This window comes from Podarcis bocagei, assembly GCF_964188305.1.
Source record: "Podarcis bocagei genome assembly, chromosome: 14".
NCBI lineage: Eukaryota > Metazoa > Chordata > Lepidosauria > Squamata > Lacertidae > Podarcis > Podarcis bocagei.
The window spans coordinates 3045667-3067391 of NC_138139.1; the positions used below are offsets into that span (position 1 = coordinate 3045667).

The window sequence follows — 21725 nt, forward strand, 5'->3', positions numbered from 1 at the left end:
TTCGGCCATTTAGCCTCCATATTGAGTTTTTTCTGTGCCTTCGCTTCCATTGGTGACAACCATCTTGGGGTTTTCTTTTCTAACAAATCCTTATATCTTATCCAAACATTAAACAATGCTTTTCTAACAATATGATTTTTAAATGCTTTATGTGCTTTTACCTTATCGTACCACAAATATGCATGCCAGCGAAATGCATTGTTGAAACCTTCTAAATCCAATACATCAGTGTTTTCAAGAAGCAGCCATTCTCTCAGCCAGCAAAAAGCAGCTGATTCATAATAAAGTTTCAAGTCTGGCAGGGCAAATCCACCTCTTTCTTTGGCATCAGTTAATATCTTAAATTTTATTCGAGGCTTCTTGCCCTGCCAAACAAATCTGGAAATATCTTTCTGCCACTTCTTGAAACAATTCATCTTATCCAAAATTTGCAATGTTTGAAACAAAAACAACATCCTTGGCAACACATTCATCTTTATCACAGCAATTCGGCCTAACAATGATAACTTCAAATTTGTCCATATTTCTAAGTCCTTTTTCACTTCAATCCAACATTTTTCATAATTATCCTTAAATAAATTCACATTTTTTGGCAGTCATGTTAACCCCTAAATATTTCACTTTCTTAACCAACGTTAGCCCTGTCTCCTCCTGAAACTTCTCTCTCTCATTCACAGTTAAGTTTTTCTCTAAAACCTTAGTCTTCATCTTGTTCAACTTAAATCCTGCTACCTGTCCGAATTCTTGAATCAGTTCCAATACCCTTTTAGTACTAGGTTCTGGCTCCTGTAAAGTCAATACTAAGTCATCAGCAAATGCTTTCAGTTTGTACTGTTTAGTGAATTTGTGAATTTAAGAAGTCTTGAAAACAAAAGAGCTAAGAAAGTCGGAGAAGGTAGAAGAGAAAAATCTACAACACACCAAAAAAACTGAGGAAATTTCTCTTGCTGAAACAATTAATAGAAGTGGAATACAAAAAGGGAGGTGTGAGGAGGTCGTTGAAATAAGTGAATGAAAGATAAGATACTGAAATTGTTTGATGTGTTTTAAACTGTTTTTGTTTGGTTTTGTTAGTTTAATGTGTTAGTGTTATGTAGTGTTTTTGTATTGTATTGTATTGTTCTTTTTTTCTTTTTAGTGTTGTGTTTAAATTGTTGGAAAAGCAATAAATATTATTTCCCCCCCAAAAAAAATTCACAAGGACTTCCGGAGGCGGCGCAAAACGGTAATGGCGGTCCCCTTTGCGCTGTGAAGGGGAGCTCCGCAGAAACGGGTTGTCCGCTACGGCGAAGCGGAGACCCATAAAGAAAAACCACAGGTAGAGTGAGCCTGTGGCCGTGGGACTTGGCGGGCACCAGAAGCACCCCCCGAAACGAAGAAGGAACCCCGTAAGGGGCTCCGGAACGTGGAAGGGCTGGCGCGGTGCTGTGAGTCGATCGCTCTTTCTGCGGAAGTGAAGCCGCGCAGCTGCTGCCGATGAGCGCCGACCTTTTTTCCTGGAATATTTGATTCAAAACTACAAACCCGTGAGTAAGGGATTTTAAGAATTTCGGGACTAAATTGATTAAATTTGGTGAAAGCGGGAGACGTAACCAGGAAGTCCGTCTCCCGGCTGTGCTTAAAGAATTAAAGTAAAGACTTTGACAAGCTGGAATCTTTTAAAGTGGTTTTAGAAGTTTGGATCTTTGTGCAACATTTGAATCTGTTTTTAAGAGACTAAGAGAGACAACTTTGTTCTATTTTTGTTGGTTTGGGACTGGACTTTCACCCTCCTTTGTGGATTTACAAATGACGGAGAAGCCCAAATTCACGGGCTGCCAGGTTAAGAAAGAACTGTCAAATTGCTGAGACTGTTTAACTATTGGAAGCGTTACATTGGAGCGCTATAGACTGGATACAAATGGAGAAACTGTTTCTCGCACCTCTTTAGAGACTTTGTTTCACTTTTGGAAAAGTTCTGCATGTCAAAAGGGAGCTGAAGGATCCTTTCAAAACGGTTCAAAGCTGTTTGGATTTTAATGGCGGAACAACTTTATTCTTTTCTTTGAGGCATTGCTACACTCCCCCTAGAGGATTTTGGATTTACAGTTGTCTGGGACTTGCTTTTTGTTTTTATTCTCTGCAGCCTTGCTGTTTACTCTCTGGAATTGCAATTCCCATGGGAACACACACAGTTTGACCTTGGCACGTAGACAGGATTGGAATGAGTGGCGTGGGGAAAACAAGATCGGCTAAAGCGAAAGCTAAACAATTTACACAAACAATTTTGACTTCACAGCCACGCAGATCATCTGTCCCAGCTGTTTTAGGGATACAGGAGGAAGGAACTGAGCAGGCACCATTAGAAGGTATGGCTACAGGAGGATCTGCAGAACTTTTAGAACAAATTTTGGGAAAACTAGAAAGTTTAAATAAAAAAGCAGATGAGCATTCGGCTAAAATTGACCAAGCTACAGCCAGTATTAATAAATTGACGGAACAAGTTGCTCAACATACACAAGCAATTGGGAATCTTCAGGAAGTGACTGCAGAAAATCGCAAATTAGCTGTGGAAGCCAACCAAAAAGCTGCAGAAGCCAATCGAAAGGCCGAAGCAATACAAGTAGAGGTAAAGCCACTGCACAAGCAGATCAATGAACAGCAGGCCTACCTGTCTATGATTGAACTGAGAAATAGGGAAAATAATCTTCGATTGAGAGCTATCCCAGAACTTGAGCAGGGGGATTTAATAGGTTATTTGACAACAGAGTTTTCAAAGTTCTGGCCCATTGGAGAAGATAAGGACTTTAAGATTGTGAGTGCTTTCCGACTGGGAAAAGTGGTAAGAAAAGACAGATCCAGAGACTGTTTAATTATTTTGAGATCTAAACAAGAGAGAGATAAAATATTGAGCCTTCACTTTGAAAAGTCACTTGTTATTCAACGAAGCAGAGCAGAAATTTACAAAGATATCCCGAAACAACTTTTGGACCTTAGATCTACGTATACCGAATTAACAAGACTATTGAGAAGTAACTCAATTCCCTTTAGGTGGGAATTTCCCCAAGGACTATCTTTCAACTTCAAAGGAAAGAAAGTTAAAATCAAAACAGCGGAAGATCAAGAAAAGTTTGTAAACGACTACAGAGAGGACCTTCAGAAAGGAACTACAGGACCTGGGTCTTGGCCACCACCACAGCCCATACCTACACCTTCGGGTCCAGAAGACCAAAAGAAAGAGACGCCACTGCAAGAATAACAGATTGGCCCAGGATGTCTCTGCAACTTCTTAGTTGGAACATTAATGGAGGAAATTCCCCGGAAAAAAGGAGAAGAATATTTCACATATTGAGGAAAGAACAATTGGACATTAATTGCTTGCAGGAAACACACGTGACCAGACTACATAGAAAAGTGTTAATCAATAAAAGATTAGGCCAAGAATTTATTTCATCAGACAGAGTAAAGAAAAGAGGAGTGGTGATTTATGCAAAGGAGAGTCTGTCACCAAAGTTCTTATTTAAGGATGAGCAAGGAAGAATTCTGGCAATTGAGATACAGACCCAGGGAGAAAAGTTTTTGATATTAGGAATTTATGCACCGAATGAGGGGAAATCAGAATTCTACAAGAAGTTGCATGAGACTATGCTGGACTATCTGGACTATAGTAACATCATTATGATGGGAGACATGAATGGGGTGGTCTCCACAAATATGGACAAGTCGCAAAACCAAAATTTGACAAAAGACGGCAGACTACCTAAAACTTTCTTTGAACTAACTGACAACATGGATCTGATTGATATCTGGAGGACAAAGAACCCCTTAGGGAAAGAAGGAACATTCTTCTCCGAAGCCCATCTGACATGGACAAGAATCGACCAAATATGGATAACTAGAGGACTGGCACCAAAGACTAGAAAAGTGGAAATCTGCCCAAAAACCTGCTCCGACCATAATGCTATGAAAATGGAAATGAGACTAATCCCAATCGGTTCCTTCAGATGGAAGATGAATGACACCTTGTTAAGAGACCAGGAGATTGTTAAGAAGGCCCAAAAGACCTTAAAAGACTATTTTGAAATAAATTTGAATACTACAGTGGAAAAAAGAGTAATCTGGGACGCAAGTAAAGCTGTTATGAGAGGGTTTCTGATACAACAGAATACGATAAAGAAAAGACTTTGGAATGAGAAAAAGGATAAGATCTTGGAGAAGATAAGAGATGGTGAGAAAAAGTTAAGATCGAAACCAAAATCACAGGAGATCCTGAGAGAAATTAAATTTCACCAAGCACAATATGCTAAACTGATAAACCAAGAAGTTGAGTAGAAAATCAAATTAATGAAACAAAGATCATTTGAATCAGCAAACAAATGTGGGAAACTGCTTGCATGGCAGTTGAAAAAGAGACTAAAATTGAACACGGTTACAAACTTAGAGATTGAAGGGAGAAACATTCAGAACCCTGAGGAAATTAGAAAGTGCTTCCAGAGATATTTTAAACAACTTTATACGCAAGGGCCGCAGAAAGAGACTGAGATAGACCAATTTTTAAAAATTAATGGACTACCAAAATTATCCCAGGAAAAGAGAACAATCCTGAACTGCAAAATAACACAACAAGAAATTGAAGGTGCCATTCAGAATATGCAAATCTCCAGGGCCAGATGGACTCACCTCCAAGTACTATAAGACATTGAAATACTTTTTGATACAACCACTAATGGAGGTGTGCAATCAGATTATGGAGGGGAAGAAGGCACCGGAATCGTGGAAAGAAGCTTTCATCACATTAATACCTAAATTGGAAACTGAAAAGACTCAACTTAAGAACTACCATCCCATCTCACTCCTAAATGTGGATTACAAAATTTTTGCAGATATTTTGGCAGGTAGACTTAAAAAAGTTGAATGAAGTAATTCATAAAGACCAGGCAGGCTTTCTCCCAGGTAGACATTTGTTTGATAACACTAGGAACATTATTGACATTTTGGAGCTTTTGCAAACGAACATTAATACCAAAGCAGTTTTAATTTTTATAGATGCGGAGAAGGCCTTTGACAATATTTCTTGGAAGTTTATGAAGAAAAATCTTGAAGGGATGGGAGTGGGACAGGGGTTCGAAAATGGGATAGAGGCAATCTATTCAGAACAAAAAGCTAAATTGATAGTTAATAATGTGGTGACAGAAGAGTTTAAAATTGAAAAAGGAACACGACAAGGTTGCCCTATATCCCCTCTGTTATTTATTTCGGTCCTGGAGGTGCTTTTGAACATGATTAGAGAGGACCGGTTGGTTGAAGGAATACAGGTCGGAGCGAAACAGTATAAACTCAAAGCTTTTGCAGATGATTTGGTGTTAACATTACAGGAGCCAGAATCTAGTACAAAAAGAGTTTTAGAATTGATTCATGAGTTTGGTCGGGTGGCGGGATTTAAATTGAACAAGCAAAAAACTAAGGTTTTGGAGAAAAACTTGACACCTTTAGAATCAGAAAGGTTTCAGAAGGAGACAGATTTAAATGTGGTTTAAAAAGTGAAATACCTAGGGATTAACTTGACTGCTAAAAATCTGAATTTATTTAAAGATAATTATGAAAAATGTTGATCAGAAATTAAAAAGGATTTAGAAATTTGGTCAAGATTGAAACTTTCCTTGTTGGGTCGAATTGCTGCTATAAAGATGAATGTGTTGCCAAAGATGTTGTTTTTGTTTCAAACCCTACAGATTGTGGACAGAGTGGAATGTTTTGGAAAGTGGCAGAGAGACATTTCCAAGTTTGTCTGGCAGGGCAAAAAGCCCAGAATAAAGTTTAAAATACTAACTGACGCAAAGGAAAGAGGGGGATTTGCCCTGCCAGACTTAAGGTTATATTATGAAGCTGCAGCTTTCTGCTGGATGAAAGATTGGTTACTTTTAGAGAACACTGATGTCCTAGATCTGGAAGGGTTCAATAATGCTTTTGGATGGCATGCATACTTGTGGTACGACAAGGTAAAGGTTCACAAAGTGTTCAAGAACCATATTGTCAGGAAAGCAATATTTAATGTCTGGACAAAGTACAAAGACTTATTAGAAAATAAGACCCCAAGATGGTTATCACCAATGGAGGCTAAGGCTCGGAAAAGACTCAATATGGAGGCCGTATGGCCGAAGTATTGGGAAATAATAGAAAAAAAATGGAGATACTTGGAGGTTGCAGAGCTTGGAGAAACTAAAGGATAAGGTGCGAGATTGGCTACACTATGCTCAAATTAAAGAGGTTTTTAATTCGGACAAAAAGATAGGATTTCAGGTGGAAAAATCGAAATTAGAAACAGAATTGTTAGAACCAAAGACTAAGGTACTTTCAAGAATGTATAACTTGCTGCTTAAATGGAACACTCAGGATGAGACAGTTAAATCAGCCATGATAAAATGGGCTCAAGATATTGGGTACAACATTATGTTTGAAGACTGGGAAAGGTTATGGACCACCGGTATGAAGTTTACGGCATGTAATGCCTTGAAGGAAAATATTATGAAAATGATATATAGGTGGTACATGACCCCAGTCAAGCTTGCAAAAATATATCATCTGTCTGATAATAAATGTTGGAAATGTAAGGAGGCTGAAGGAACATTCTTTCACTTCTGGTGGACCTGTCCAAGAGTGAAGGCCTTCTGGGAAATGATCTACAATGAGTTAAAAAAGGTATTTAAGTATACCTTTACTAAGAAACCAGAGGCCTTCCTTTTGGGCATTGTTGGCTAGAAAGTGTTAAAGAAGGACAGATTTTTATATATATATATATACGCAGTTACAGCAGCAAGAATACTCATCGCAAAATATTGGAAGACACAAGATTTGCCCACACTGGAAGAATGGCAGACGCAACTGATGGACTATATGGAACTGGCCGAAATGACTGGCAAAAACAGTACAAACTGTATGAATGTTGGACTTCCGGAGGCGGCGCGTTCGGCAATGGCTGCCTGCTCCTTGTAAGGAGAGGGAAGCTCCGCTGAAAACGGGTCGTCCGCTACGGCGAAGCGGAGACCCACTTAGGAAAACCACAGGTGGTAGAAGCCTGTGGTCTTGAGACCCGGCGGGTGCCAGAAGCAGCCCCTAAAACGTTGAAGGGACCCCGTAACGGGGCTCCGGATCGCGGAGGGGGTAGCGGCGCTGAGGGTCGTTTCGCAGTCAACGGAGCGAAGCCGCGTTGCTGTTGCCGGTCAGCGCTGACCTTTCTTCCTGAAACCTTCAAATTTGGAAAGTTACAACCCGTGAGTAATTTGGACTTTACAATTTTAAGACTCTCAAGATTTAGAATTTGGCTGAAAGCGGAGTGACGATAAACAGGAAGTCCGTCTTCCGGCAAGGCTTACAGATCAAAGGCAAAGGAACTGACAGGCTGGAAGCAGTGGAAAAGGATTTTAAAAGTGGAAGTATTATGCGTCTGACAGAACTGTGGTTTGAAATGAAAGGCAAGTTTTCTTATTAATTTACTCTATAGTGTGGAAGTAATTTGGGAACCTTCTCCTCTGGTGGACTTTAAAGTTTAAGACCCAGCCTCGGGATGGCAGGGGAAAAGAATGTCTCTTGCGGATACAATCTATAAAATTGAAATAGATACATAGAGGCAACTTTGGACTACATAACTAAGCAACTGTATCCTGCGCCTTGAGAGGTGACATTTGTGGCAACTTTGGGAGGGCTCTGCTAGTGGAAAAAGTTTTAAGGATTATTGGTAAACTATTTAGCTGCAGGAACTTTAATGGCGACCAAAACTTTTTTCCTTCTCTCCTGAACTCCAACTGTACTCCCTCCAACTGTACTCCCTCTAGTGGAGACTGGGATTTACAACTTCTTGGGAACTAACTTTGTTTTGTCTCTCCGCTGTTGTTATCTACACTGAGGCCTGTCCTTCCCATGGAACTTTTGACAGCCTGACCTTGACTCATAGACAGGTGGGGAATGAGTGGCCAACCGAGATCTGCAAAAGCGAAAGCAACAAAAGGCCAGCTTGTGCAAACAACTCTGACTTCTCAGTCACGTAGAACATCAGTTCCTGCTGTACTGAAGGGAATTGAACTTCCAACAGTAGCTGAATTGAAGGGAACTGAACCTTCAACAACAGCAGAACTAAAGGAAGCTGAACAACCAGCAATAGAGGATATGGCTGCAGGTGGATCTGATGCACTTCTGAAGGAAATGCTACAACAATTTGCAATTTTAAATAAGAAGGTTGATGACCAAACAGCAAAAATTGACTTAGCCACATCCTCCATCACAAAGCTATCTGAACAAGTGGCACAGCACTCACAATCAATTGGGAATCTAAAAGACGCTACTTCTGAGAACCGGAAATTGGCCGAAGCTGCGAACGAAAAAGCTGACCAAGCAATTCAAAAAGTGGATGAACTGAAAGGAGAGGTAAGGCCACTACACAAGCACATCAGTGACCAGCAGGCCTACCTGTCTATGGTGGAATTGAGAAACCGGGAAAACAATTTAAGATTACGTTCTATCCCAGAGCTCGAAAAAGAAGATTTGACTGGGTTTTGACAGCAGAATTTTCCAAATTCTGGGGAATAAAGGAAGACGAAGACTTTAAAATAACAACGGCATTTAGATTGGGAAGTGTTACCAGGAAGGACAGACCCAGAGACTGCCTGATTATCCTAAGGACCAAACAGGAGAGAGACAAAATACTTGACCTTCATTTTAATAAATCACTTGAGATCCAGGATAGAAGATCGGAAATTTATAAGGATATACCAAAACAATTACTGGATCTCAGAGCCATCTATACTGACCTAGCAAGACTCTTGAGAGGCAACGGAATATCTTATAGGTGGGAGTTCCCACAAGGCTTATCATTTAAATACAAAGGAAAGAAGGTTAGAATTAAGACAAAAGAGGACAACCAGAAGTTCCTGCACGACCACGGAGAGGATCTCCAGAAGGGAATAGCAGTCCCTTGGCCTTTGCCACAGCCTGGATTGGAACCAACACCATCTCCCTCGGACCCGGACAAAAAGGAGGACACCCCATAAAGAGCAACAACAGATTGATACAGGATGTCTCTGCAGCTGTACAGTTGGAACATTAATGGCGCAAATTCCCCGGAAAAACGAAAAAGGATCTTCCATATTTTGAAAAAGGAAAATTTGGATATAATTTGCTTGCAAGAAACGCACGTGACTAGGCTCCACAGGAAAGTACTAATTAACAAAAGACTAGGCCAAGAATTTATTTCATCAGACAAAGTAAAAAAGAGAGGTCTGGTGATCTACGCAAAGGAGAACCTAGCACCGAAATTTTTGTTTAAAGATGAGCAAGGGAGAATCTTGGCAATTGAAATACAATCTCAAGGAGAAAAAGTTTTGATATTAGGAATTTATGCACCAAATGAGGGGAAAGCAGAATTTTACAAGAAGCTACATGAGACATTACTGGACTATCTGGACTATTCGAACATCATAATGATGGGAGATATGAATGGGGTGGTCTCTACTTTGATGGATAAGTCACAAAGCCAAATAACTAAGGACGGCAGACTACCGAAAACTTTTTTTGAACTGACAGACAATATGGATTTGATTGACATTTGGCGGACAAGGAATCCCCTAGGTAGAGAGGGAACTTTCTTCTCTGAGGCCCACTCATCATGGACGAGAATAGACCAAATCTGGACAACTAGAGGGCTGGCACCGAAGACTATAAGAGTGGAAATCTGCCCAAAGACTTGCTCCGACCATAACGCCCTGAAAATGGAATTGAGACTTACTCCAGCCGGCTCCTTCAGATGGAAAATGAATGACATCCTCTTTAGAGATCAAGAGATTGTAAAGAAGGCCCAAAAAACTTTAAAGGACTATTTTGAAATCAACTTGAACACTTCAGTGGAAAAAAGAACAATCTGGGACGCCAGTAAGGCGGTAATGAGGGGGTTTCTGATACAACAAAACACAATTAAGAAAAAACTCTGGAATGGGAAATAGGACAAAATATTAGAGAGGATAAGAGATGGAGAGAAAAGGTTGAGATCTAAACCAAAATCCAAAGAGATCTTGCGAGAAATTAAATTCCACCAGGCACAATATTTGAAATTGATAAATCAAGAAGTGGAATGGAAAATTAAACAAATGAGACAAAGATCCTTTGAGTCAGCAAACAAATGTGGAAAACTGCTGGCATGGCAGTTGAAAAAAAGACAGAAACTTAACTGCGTTACCAATCTAGAGGTGGAAGGGAAAAATATCCAGAAACCAGGTGAAATTAGAAAGTGTTTCCAGAAATACTTCAAAAAGTTGTATACACAAGGGCCTGAGGAAGTGTCTGAGATGGAACGATTTTTGAAACTCTACGGTTTACCAGAACTATCAAACTGTATGAATGTTAAGAAATTGCACGATTGGAAAAAACATGGTTCCAGCAATTTAGTTGAAAGATATGGGAGACTAAGTGATGTGTAAGAAAAGGTTGGAATCTAAAGTAATATTATGTTTAAATTTAAGTTATGACTAGTTGATAAGAATTATTTGAAGTCTAGAGACATAATGTTTGAGAGGTATAAAATAAGATTTGAAATAAGGTAATAAATTGCTGTTTTTAGTTATACTACAGAGAACGCAGGGAAGGGAGATGTGAGGAAGTCCAATTAGTCATATAAAAAGAGTTATAAATAGTTATCTTTTTTTCTTTTTTGTATTGTATGTTGGTGTAAGTATATGTCTTTTTTTGTTTGTTATTTGTTATTTGTTTGGTGAAGGGATTGTATATGTTTGGTATATGGTTGGTGATTTTCTTTCTTATGCCTGAAAATTGAATAAAAATATTTATATAAAAAAAATTTAAAAAAAATAATTCACAAATTTAAGAGCCCTCTCCCTTCCTGCAGTTTCCACCAAATGGTATTCAGAAGCATTGCTGCTTCCAATGTGAAGGCAGAGAAGCCACCCTGGCTAGCAGCCATTGATCGCCTCCTCCAGCCCAGTCCTCTTTTAAAGCCCTCCAAGTTGGTGGCCATCACTGCCTCCTGTGGGAGAGACTTTACCTACGTGCTGCGTGATTCCTGCATTGCAGCAGGTTGGACCAGGTGACCTGTAGGGTGGTTTCCAATGCTACTGTTCTACAATTTTATGAAATATGCAGCAAGGAGCAGTGAGGAGAGATATCTATAGAGGAGATCTTGGGTTGACTGAGGGTGCTAGAGGTTCTGGGCAAGGTTATATCAAGAAATAAGAACTGAAGGAGAGGTTGGTACAAGGCTCTGGAGCCTTTTGGAGGCCCTCCTGCCATTAGGACTGGGGTGCTGATTCAGTTGGTATTTTTCTTTGGATGTACATGTTTTTGGTTTTGAATACCAGAGGATTTCTTCTCCCATGCATCAAAGTAAAGTCTGAAGGTGGCCACCTGGGAAAATGCCACATTCTCCAGCCCCACACAGAACCCACCATTGGTTCGCGTGAGAAGAGAGCCTCTGTCCCTTAGAAATGCTGGGGGGGGGGGCTTCTGCACTCCCCCTGTTGTTCCTCTGCTTTGAGACCTCATTTGAGAAGAGCAGCAGATTATAATTCCTGAAATAAATACGTATTTATGCCCAGAAGTCCAAAAAGAGGTATCATATTTTAAAGGATGATGATAGCTACAGTGGTACCTCAGGTCAAGTACTTAATTCGTTCTGGAGGTCTGTACTTAACCTGAAACTGTTCTTAACCTGAAGCACCACTTTAGCTAATGGGGCCTCCCGCTGCTGCCGCGCCGCCGGAGCACAATTTTTGTTCTCATCCTGAAGCAAAGTTCTTAACCTGAAGCACTATTTCTGGGTTAGCGGAGTCTGTAACCTGAAGTGTATGTAACCTGAAGCGTATGTAACCTGAGGTACCACTGTATTTCTCTCTCCCCTTCCCCCCTTGGTATTTAACAACTATCAGTTAATTAAGACTAATGCTGCTGCTGTGTGGGAGGCTGGAATTATTTTATAGAGTGCAATGCGAACCACAAAGTCTGTGTCATGCTTGGCCAAGATACCCCAGCAGGTCGGAGCCAGAGTGAAGAATAGACCAGAGGGATCCCCTGTCCCCTCTTTCCTGCCCTTGCCAGCTCTGTCAATGGCTCAGAGGACACCCCAAGCTGCCAGGGAGCAAACACTATGAGGACACAAGGAGGGCTTAAAAAGATAGAGTGTTTCTGTTTTAAAAAATCTATTTTTGATCTTCGTTGTTTCTCTGGCAAGCTTTTATCAGCCTTTGGCAACTGTCAACAATGGGAGCAAAAAGTTGGGATGCTGTAAATTTCTAAATTTCTGCCAGCTGCACTTCCAAAATGTAAAGATGGGGTTATAAGGAGCTGAAGGCTGAACAATTAATCTGCCCCTTTTTGGTCTTCCAGTCAATGGCCCACCCCATCCCGTTGCATTGTCATTGTGCCCTGTTCCTTTACGCATTTTGTACACATTCCCCCACATAAAATATTTACTTTTTACATGAAATATGCACTTTCCACTGTTGTATAATGCATTTGTCAGTGAAGTATGCATTTTGTATGTTCCTTTTCATAGAAGCAGAGACTTATAGAACTGGAAGGGATCCCAAGGGTCATCAAGCCCAACCCCATTGGAAGTGTCAGATTGGGATACTCTCTGTGCAACAAATTTAGCCCCTGCTTGTTGATAGCAGGATATCTGCCTTTCTGTGGTTTTGGAAATGAATCTTTCATCTCCAGTTCTTCCTGGAGATGAAGCTGGGGCATTTTGCATGGAAAGCAGATGTTGTGCTCCTTAGCAAGAAAATCCAGGTAACTACTGACTGGTGAGCTTCACCTCAATACCAGGAAAGGTCCTAGAACAGATAATTCAACAATTCGTCTGTAGGCACTTAGAAAAGGATGCAAGTCATACCAGACAAACCTCATTTCTTTTTTTGATGGGGTTACAAGCTTGGTGGATCAGGGGAATGCTGTAGACGTAGTATATATTGATTTCAGTAAGGCTTTTGATAAAATCCCCCATGATATTCTTGTGGAAAAGCTGGTAAATGTGGGTTGAACGAGGTAACTGTTAGGTGGATTTATAGCTGGCTGGCTGACCAAACCCAAAGAGTACTCATTAATGGTTCCCCATCACCCCGGGAAAAGTGGCAAGGGGGGTGCCACAGGGTTCTATCCTGGGTCCGTTGTTGTTCAGTGTCTTTATAAACAACTTGGATGAAGGAATTGAGGGGATGCTCATCCAATTTGCGGATGACACCAAACTAGGAGGGGTAGCTAATGCCACAGAAGATGGAAATCAGATTCAAGATGACCTTAAAAAATTGGAGAACTGAGCCAAAACTAACAAAATGAATTCCATTGGTGCAAATGTCAGGTTCCACATTTAGGCAGGAAGAACCAGCTGCACAAATATAAGATGGGGGACACCTGACTTGCAGTGAACATGTGAAAAGGTTTGGAAGGTAAGAGGCCTTCCTCTTCCTCCTCCTCTAGGCTCAGCCTCCTGACTCAGCTTCCTTCTTCCTCGGATTCTTTTCATCTAATTTAGTTTCCACCCTATCAGATCAGCTGGAGGAAAGCCTGAGTCATCGAGGGCACCTGTAAGAAGCTGCCAGCGATGGTTACAATGAAAGGATCCCCCCACCCCCCAAATCACCTTGCGAGTAGCAAAGTGTTCTGCCTATACTTCCCAGAGGGTTATAAAACATGATTTGATGCTTTTGAGTGAAAGGGGACTCGGCCATTCATTCCTTAGTTTTTAGCATTCGTACCTTAGTTGACCAAATCAAGTCATGTTATTTAATCCTTTGTAGGTTTGGGGTGTTGTTTGGTTGGTTGTTTTGCACTTACTAAAACTTTGGCCTGGTTTTTTCCCTTTCTTTTCTCAGATTAAATTTGACAGTGACAGTGTCTGCGTTTGCTGTGAGCTACAACACCAGCCCTCAGGCTGCAGCCTGGGTGAGATGCTGAAACTGAACCCTTTGCAGGAATGCAACACCGTCAGGCTGACCCTAAAGGTGAGATTCAGATAAATTCTCTCCTCCTCTTTTGCTAGGTTTCTTTGTGACAAAATCAAAACCTCTAGAAATGGGAGATGCAGAAATACTAAAGCATGCTGAGAACCATTCAGTATTAGAGGGACTTGAGCAGCCATCCTGTGGGAGGGGGTGTACCATGATGTGAGTCTAGTCCCAGGAAACTCAGTTGACCATCCTTCCAAATAAACACAGAGGACTGGGCACACACAACATAGATGAGCAATTTTTGTTGTTTAGTCGTTTAGTCGTGTCCGCCTCTTCGTGACCCCCTGGCCCAGAGCACGCCAGGCCCTCCTGTCTTCCACTGCCTCCCGCAGTTTGGCCAGACTCATGCTGGTAGCTTCGAGAACACTGTCCCACCATCTCGTCCTGTCGTCCCCTTCTCCTTGTGCCCTCCATCTTTCCCAACATCAGCGTCTTTTCCAGGGAGTCTTCTCTTCTCATGAGGTGGCCAAAGTACTGGAGCCTCAGCTTCAGGATCTGTCCTTCCAGTGAGCACTCAGGGCTCATTTCCTGAAGAATGGATATGTTTGATCTTCTTGCAGTCCATGGGATTCTCAAGAGTCTCCTCCAGCACCAGAATTCAAAAGCATCAATTCTTTTAGCCTGCCTCATTTTGCCTGGAAGTCAAGCAGTGGTGTTATGGAGGGGAAATGCAGGAGCATATAACTCCTGGCCCTTTTCTACAGCACGAGTGATGTCATCTGCTGGAGCAACAGGGAACATTGCTTCCCTACCTGCATGTGTGTGTGAATTTGTATTGAGACTCTGTAGTACAGAGAGAGAGAGATTGTGATCAGCTCCTCTAACTTCAGGTGCCATTTAAACAACGAGAATCATACATCTTAAGTCGCTCCTACGTTTCACTGATTGTGTTTACTCTTATCTGTTTCATTTGATGTGTTGTTGCACTTGGCTCTTTTCTCTGCTAGATTTGCGTCATTAAATACTAGACTCTTCTGCCACCTGCCAGTGGGCCCAGTGTTCTCTGATCTGTCAGGAGGCCAACCTTAGCTCAGCCTGACAGTTCCAGAGGACTTCTCTATAGCCACGCATGCCCATTCTCTGCAAAAATGAGAACTGTGTGAATATGCAGCTTCTCCTATCCCACCCCCTGCACCCCCACCAACCTCCTTCAAAGGGAGAGAATTAGGGGATATGTGAAACCTATTTCTTAACAAGAAAGGCCTCTCGTTTTGAGTTTCAGGTTTGGTTTATTGTACTGGCGTTGCATATCATCTCTCCCCAACTCTCCCTATCGGAGGCGTCTTGCTAGGCTTGTGGAGAAATTACAGCTAATCAAGTAAACACTGACAGCGATAACGTTCCCTTTCTATAATTATGATTAGTACAGTGGTACCTCTGGTTAAGTACTTAATTCGTTCCGGAGGTCCGTTCTTAACCTGAAACTGTTCTTAACCTGAAGCACCACTTTAGCTAATGGGGCCTCCTGCTGCTGCCACGCCGCTGCTGCACAATTTCTGTTCTCATCCTGAAGCAAAGTTCTTAACCCGAGGTATTATTTCTGGGTTAGCAGAGTCTGTAACCTGAAGCGTCTGTAACCCGAGGTACCACTGTAATTCCTACAGGCTGCTGTGAGTGAAAACTGCTGTTAGGCACACAGGGTTTGGTGTGGCCATTTTCTTGACAAAAGGAAGTGGCACAGAAAAGCCAGAACACGGGAGATGTGCATGCCTTGTGCACAACGTGTAGCTTTAAAAGGGGGTAAGAGAGATTCATAGATTCATAGAATTTCAGAGTTGGAAGGGACTACCGTATTTTTCGCTCTATAGGACGCACTTTTTCCCCTCCGAAAATTAAGGCCGGAGGCTTCGCGTTGCTTTCGCTGAAGCCTGGAGAGTGAGAGGGGTCGGTGCGCCTGAAGGGATAGCCGCCTGAAGCCTTTGGAGCGCAGTGGGAACTCACGCTGCGCTCCGAAGGCTTCGGGTTCCTTTTGCTGAAGCCGGGAGAGCAAGACTCTCCTGCCTTCAGCGAAAGGAACCCGAAGCCTTTGGAGCGCAGCGCGAGGTCCTGCTGCGCTCCAAAGGCTTCAGCCACGCGCCTGCCTGGAAGCCGGAGTTCCTTCTCCAGCTTCTGTTCCTTCTCCAGCTTCGCTTGAAGGGGCGCTGCGCAGTTCTCCTTCTTTGCGCAGCGTCTCTCCTTCGCAGGAGAGGTGCTGCACAGAGAGGGAGAACTGCGCAGTGCCCCTTCAGCCACGCACCTGCCTGGAAGCCGGAGGAGCAACAGAAGGTTCTCCTTCTGTTCCTTCTCCAGCTTCGCAGCGAGGTGCCTGTCCTGCAAAGCCGGAGGAGGAACCGAAGGGTCTCCTTGTCATTTTACAATGACAAACCTGTAATTTCTAGGGTCCACCCTCTCACCCTGCCCAGATCCCATTTGAAAAATTAGTGTTACAATGGCTACTTCCTAGTCCTCGGGTATGGAGGCAGATCTGAGGGGCAAGTTACACCTTTTTGTCAGAAGATCAGCAGTTGCAGGTGGGCAGAGCCAGTGGAACATCCCCCTGTGTCTGATGGCGCTGGGGGAGATGGTGTGACAGGCACTGTGGAATGAGTGAGAGGTGGGGACGGACAGGGAGATGGGTGAGGTGAGAGAGCAGGTTCCTGCTGGACCCTCATTATCAGGCTGCCCCAGTTCTGGAAGGGGCCTCCGCACCCTCACACTCATAATGTGTTATTATAGTATGGCCTGGTGATGATGGTGCCTACTTGATGGTGCAGAGCGCAAGAAAACAGTTTGGTGTCCTTGGAGAGTAGTGTTTGAACCTAGTAATGTCCAGCCCATTCACATCCCACCCTGACACATAAGCAATGGTCCTTTTGTTCTTCTCCATAACCACCTCTGACAGCCCAAGCTGCACTGTTACTATAAACCGTGAAATCCAATAAGCAAATGTGGGTAATAACTAGCGCATGAGAGCTACTCATATGGAGGGTATGACTACTGTATCTCAGAGGATTTCCATATCTCAAACAAAGGTTTCCTGTTATGCCCTTTTTCCCCTGCTCTATTTCTCAGGTGTTTCAATAATAGAATGACTACAATATATATGATTTTTTGTGATGGAGGGAGGTTGTTTGGAAAAAAACAAATTACATGAAAGTGAATGGCAGAAGTCCATGACTGAGGAGTAGGTAAGAGGGATCATTAAGCTATTGCCAGTGACAGCCCTGTATTTATTTTATTGATTTATAGAGTGTCTTATCTCACAATTAATTGGCCTTCAGTGAACTTGGCATTTGAACAGCTGACAAGGTCCAGTGCATGAAATCCTTGCCCACAGCATCAAAAGATGCACTGCTTAAATGCTCATGGCCCTGGGTCACCAAGTACAGAATAGGTGGCCTGGCTGCTTTATTATTTTTTATTATTAGGCCAACTTCTTTCTTTTGGCCTAGGAATATGCAAGTTTTTGTGCTGACACAGCTGATCCAACAGCCAGGCTCTACAATTCTATGATTCTGTGATCTTACAAAGGAACTGGTTTGACCCCTTCAGCAGTCCCTTCAAACTCTCATCTTACAGATGTAAATTCACAGGCTTTTGGGGATCCAAAAGGCATCACCCAAACCACCCCCTTCCCTTTCCTGTAACAATGTACTGAGCACTGAAGTGTGCATGTATTTTGTAAAATGAAGTTTAAGCTGCACAGTGGCGTAGCGTGGGGGGTGCAGGGGGGCCGGCCGCACCGGGCGCAACATCTGGGGGTTAGGGTTAGGGGGCGCAAATCCACGGGTTAGGGGGCGCAAATCCACGGGTTAGGGGGCACAAATTACTTGCCTTACCCCGAGTGCTGACAACCCACGCTACGCCACTGAAGCTGCATTTTAATGGAGAAGTTGGGAGCCCCTGGGCTAGCCTGTGGCTTTCCTTATGACCTGGACTGTGCCAGCAAAGGAAAAGAGGGCAGGAGAGGGAGAGGTATTATTACCCTGCAAGGAACATCAAATGGGGATATTAAGAACAGCTGACTAGGAAATAATTAAGCAGCCGGCAGTATCTTATAAAATATTACTTTTTGTAAATGGTTGGGGAAGTCTGGTCTTCATTGGCTGGCAGTGGCTCTCTAAGGGTTAATAGGAATCTTTTCCAATCCCTTGACTACCTATAGTCATAGAATTCTAGATTTGGAAGGAACCCAAAGGACCATCTTATTCAAGCCTCTGCAGTGCTCTCAGCTAAGAGGTGCCCGGGATTAATCCTCAGGTCTCCTGCTTGCAAAGCATCTGCTGCCAAGTTCCTGCTCTGTTCTGTTCTTTATCTGTTTCCTTGTTGCAACAAAGCTTTACTATAAAACACATTACAGTAAGATAAATGGCATTTGTTTTCAGTCCAGCTCCAACATTAAAAATAATAACAATACAATAAACAAAGATTTGTTGCCTTGGAGGCATTAAAAAACCCGAATGTGAAGTCCTAAGAGACCATTTTTACATCATTAGGCATTGAGTTAAAATATCCCCTCCCCCCGGTTTAGAGTTTTATTAAAAGTAAAGTCATCCCTGGAGTAACTACAAAAGCATTACATCAAGATTAGATTATGAAATGGCTCCACAACCTCCTACATATTAAGGAAAAAATAAATATTTTAATTCAGAACTGCAGTTTTTCTCCTGCTAGAAATGACTGCAAAATTATCTCACTCTGAAATCGTGCTAAACTGAAGGTGCTCATTTGGCATCACAGGAGACAAATTGGGCCCCTGAAGCAGTTTTATCTTGCTTCATGTTACACTTCCATATTATAATCTAGGAGTGGCAAAAAAGGCTCGGCCTATAAGGAAAGAGGGAACACCCCATGTTTTCAAGTTTTAAGAGAGTCTGTGCTAAAACACTTCCATTTGAGCATCACAATAACCCAGACATATTATCACGGACAGCATCCAGATTCCAAACATTCTGTCCAAACTTACTAAGCTTTGCTGGGAGCTGGCAGCAGGATGGTGCCGACTTTGCAATCACTTCCCCTCTCCTCCTTCCATAGCATGAGCAGAAGGGGAACCAAACCACGAACCCAGCCAACCTGAAGCCATGGTCTGTGTGCTGATCTTGGCTTATCAGGGAGCAGCAAACCATTGCCCTTAGTTCAGACGCTTGTGTCAAGGGAAGGAGCAAAGTGGGCGCAATCGGGCAGCATGCGTGGCCATTCTCAGTAAACCACAGTAGGTCAGATATTCTGGCTCATGGCGACATGAGACCACTGTGTCTTCTTTCTTTTGCCCATTGTGTGCCGCTGCTCCAGCTGTCTCAGAGGATGTATTTGAAGGCAGAAAACATTTAGTCCAAGTTGTGAAGAAAGTTAAAACATTGACCTCCTCTTGTCAGAATGGAGCAGTGATGGAACAAGATAAAAACATGTCTTGGATTTTTGAAATGGTTGCTATCAACTCAAGTCCCTGGTTTAGCATAGCCTTGCCACAGTGCTGTGAGTTCTGGTAACATCACATCTTGATTATTGTATTGTGCTATCTGTGGGGCTTCCCTTGAAGGCAGTCCAGAAACTGCAGCTAATTCATGTAAAACCCTTTCTGCAGGATCTGCACTGAGCCCAATTCAAGATGTTTTCATTAATTAAGCTGGGGCCAGGTACCTCTCAGAGCTTCTCTCCCTTTACTGTACCCTAAATTTGGTATGGGTGGCCCTTCATGCTTTCCCATTGGCATGGGTGGCACTCCACTGTGGCACAGTGCCACACTATGGTGGCACCCTGGCTGTGGAACTCACTCTCCCTGAAGGTGCAGGTGGGTTACAAAGTTATTAAGCTTCTGATGTCTAGTCAGAACCAAGAACCTAAGAAGAACCTGATGGATCCGGCCGGTGACCCATCTAGTCCAGGGTCCTGTTCTCACAGGGGCCAAATGGATGCCTGTGGGAAGCCCACAGACAAGAATTTATCACAACAGGTAATAGTTGTGTTGAAGAGCCTGGTAGGTAAGCAGCTCCCTTTTCTTCAGCAGCAACCAGTTAGACCACTGTTATTTATCATTTAAAATAAAATTAAAACATTTTTTAAAAGAAAAGAACACATGCCTGTCCTTGAGCTTCCCAAGTAAAAGGAGTACACAGAGAGCAATTTCATGGGTGAAAAAGCTTTACTGCTCATTATCTCTCCTCACGTTATTGTGGGTATATCAGCAACAAAGCAGCGTAATTGAAGTCAATCAAGGGTAAAAGAAGTCTTCTTTACAGTATTGCCAAACTGGGCTTGTTTTCAGGCCTTTGTCAGAAACAATGTCAGTCTGTCACCTTTAGGGTTGTTGATTGCAAGAGTGTCTTTCAGTATCTGCACACTAATTCTGCCCTTTCCGTGTTTGTGGAATGTGCCTCCAAAAGTTCAAGGGAACTAGAAGAGCTTTGCTAAAGAGCTATGAATCTTATTTCTCCAAGGGAAGCCAATCTTATGCATGGAAGTTGAGCCAGAGGTCCTCCCATACCAGGTCAGCTGCATTTTCTTTACTGCTTTATCAATACTGCTCTATCTATACTACTATGACAGGGGTGCAGAATTTGCAGCCTATGGGTCAAGTGGGGCCTTCAGGGCACACCTCAAGTCATGCCCCTTAACGCATTTGGCCTGTAAACCAGAGAATTCCCACACCTGGTCTGAGATTAAAAACCTAGGTTCACACCAGGAGCCCCAGGGTGTTGGATCCCACAATATAAGAATCAGTGACTGATACCCTTATATTCCATAAGGCCTTCTAAGCATTATTGCCTTGCCAAGTATTGGTTCATAAATTGTATTAATGCACATTTAGTTCTAGAGGCTCTGTCTAGGTGTAATTTCTTATAGCCACTGACTGTTGGGATTTACCACCTTCCCTTTCAAAAGTCATCCACACCTGTGACCATCACTGTATCTTTCAGCAGGAAACTCTGCAAGTAAATCATGCTTTCCTATGTCTGACTGAAAGCTACTGTCCATCAGTTTCACTGAAAATTGGAACTGCACAGATTTTAACAAGTCTTCCCCAGTACTGCTGCCCCAATCCAATTTGGAGGGACATGGTTGGCTTTCAGCTGAAACCCAGTATTGGGTTCTTGCACACTGCCAGGTCTGGGTTGAGGACAACTGTCTGCGAAGACCCAAGATGCAGGAGGTGTAGGAGGCAACCTGTAGTCAGGAGAACCAGCAAGGGAAAACCAGAAGGCAAGACTGAAGAGCAGCCCCTTAATTTGCACCCTCCAAACACCCCCCACAGGAACATGGGAAGCTGCCTTATATGGACTGTCTGTCCAGCTTCATGTTGTCTACACTGATTACACTGACAGCCCTAGCGGGAGATGATGGTGAATGAATCCAGGACCTTCTGCCAGAGGCGAAGCTAGCTGCTCCGGCCCCCAGAGCGCCACACATGCTGTGCACCCGGGGGCAGGGCTAGCCACCTGCAGGGGCAGGGCGAGCATCCCAGGGGGCGGGGTAGTAATGTCACCCCCCCAGAGATGACACCTGGGGCAGACCACACCCACTGCAGCCCCCTTCCTCTGCCAGAGGGGTGAAGGACAAAGATGCTTTAAAATAAATAATAATGAAATAATAAAATAACTGTATGCTTTTCTATACAAAAGTGGTTGGCAGGAACCACCCAATCATACTCCAGATACAAGTGAATCCACAACCTGATTGGCTTACAGTAGAATTCCAGAATTAACCAATCATGTGCAGCCCATTGTGTAAATAATGTATATAAAGCAGATACTTTGAGGG

At 42.9% G+C, this 21725-nt stretch overlaps 1 protein-coding gene across 2 annotated transcripts in view; it reads left to right on the forward strand.

Moving 5' to 3' along the window:
• Positions 1 to 21725, forward strand: part of ENTREP2 (endosomal transmembrane epsin interactor 2) — a 214368-nt gene that overhangs the window by 160129 nt on the left and 32514 nt on the right. For both annotated transcript variants that reach the window (XM_081170598.1, XM_081170597.1), the window contains exon 4: positions 13851 to 13979. In XM_081170598.1, the coding sequence (XP_081026724.1) occupies positions 13851 to 13979 (129 nt within the window). The remainder of the gene's footprint in view (positions 1 to 13850; positions 13980 to 21725) is intronic.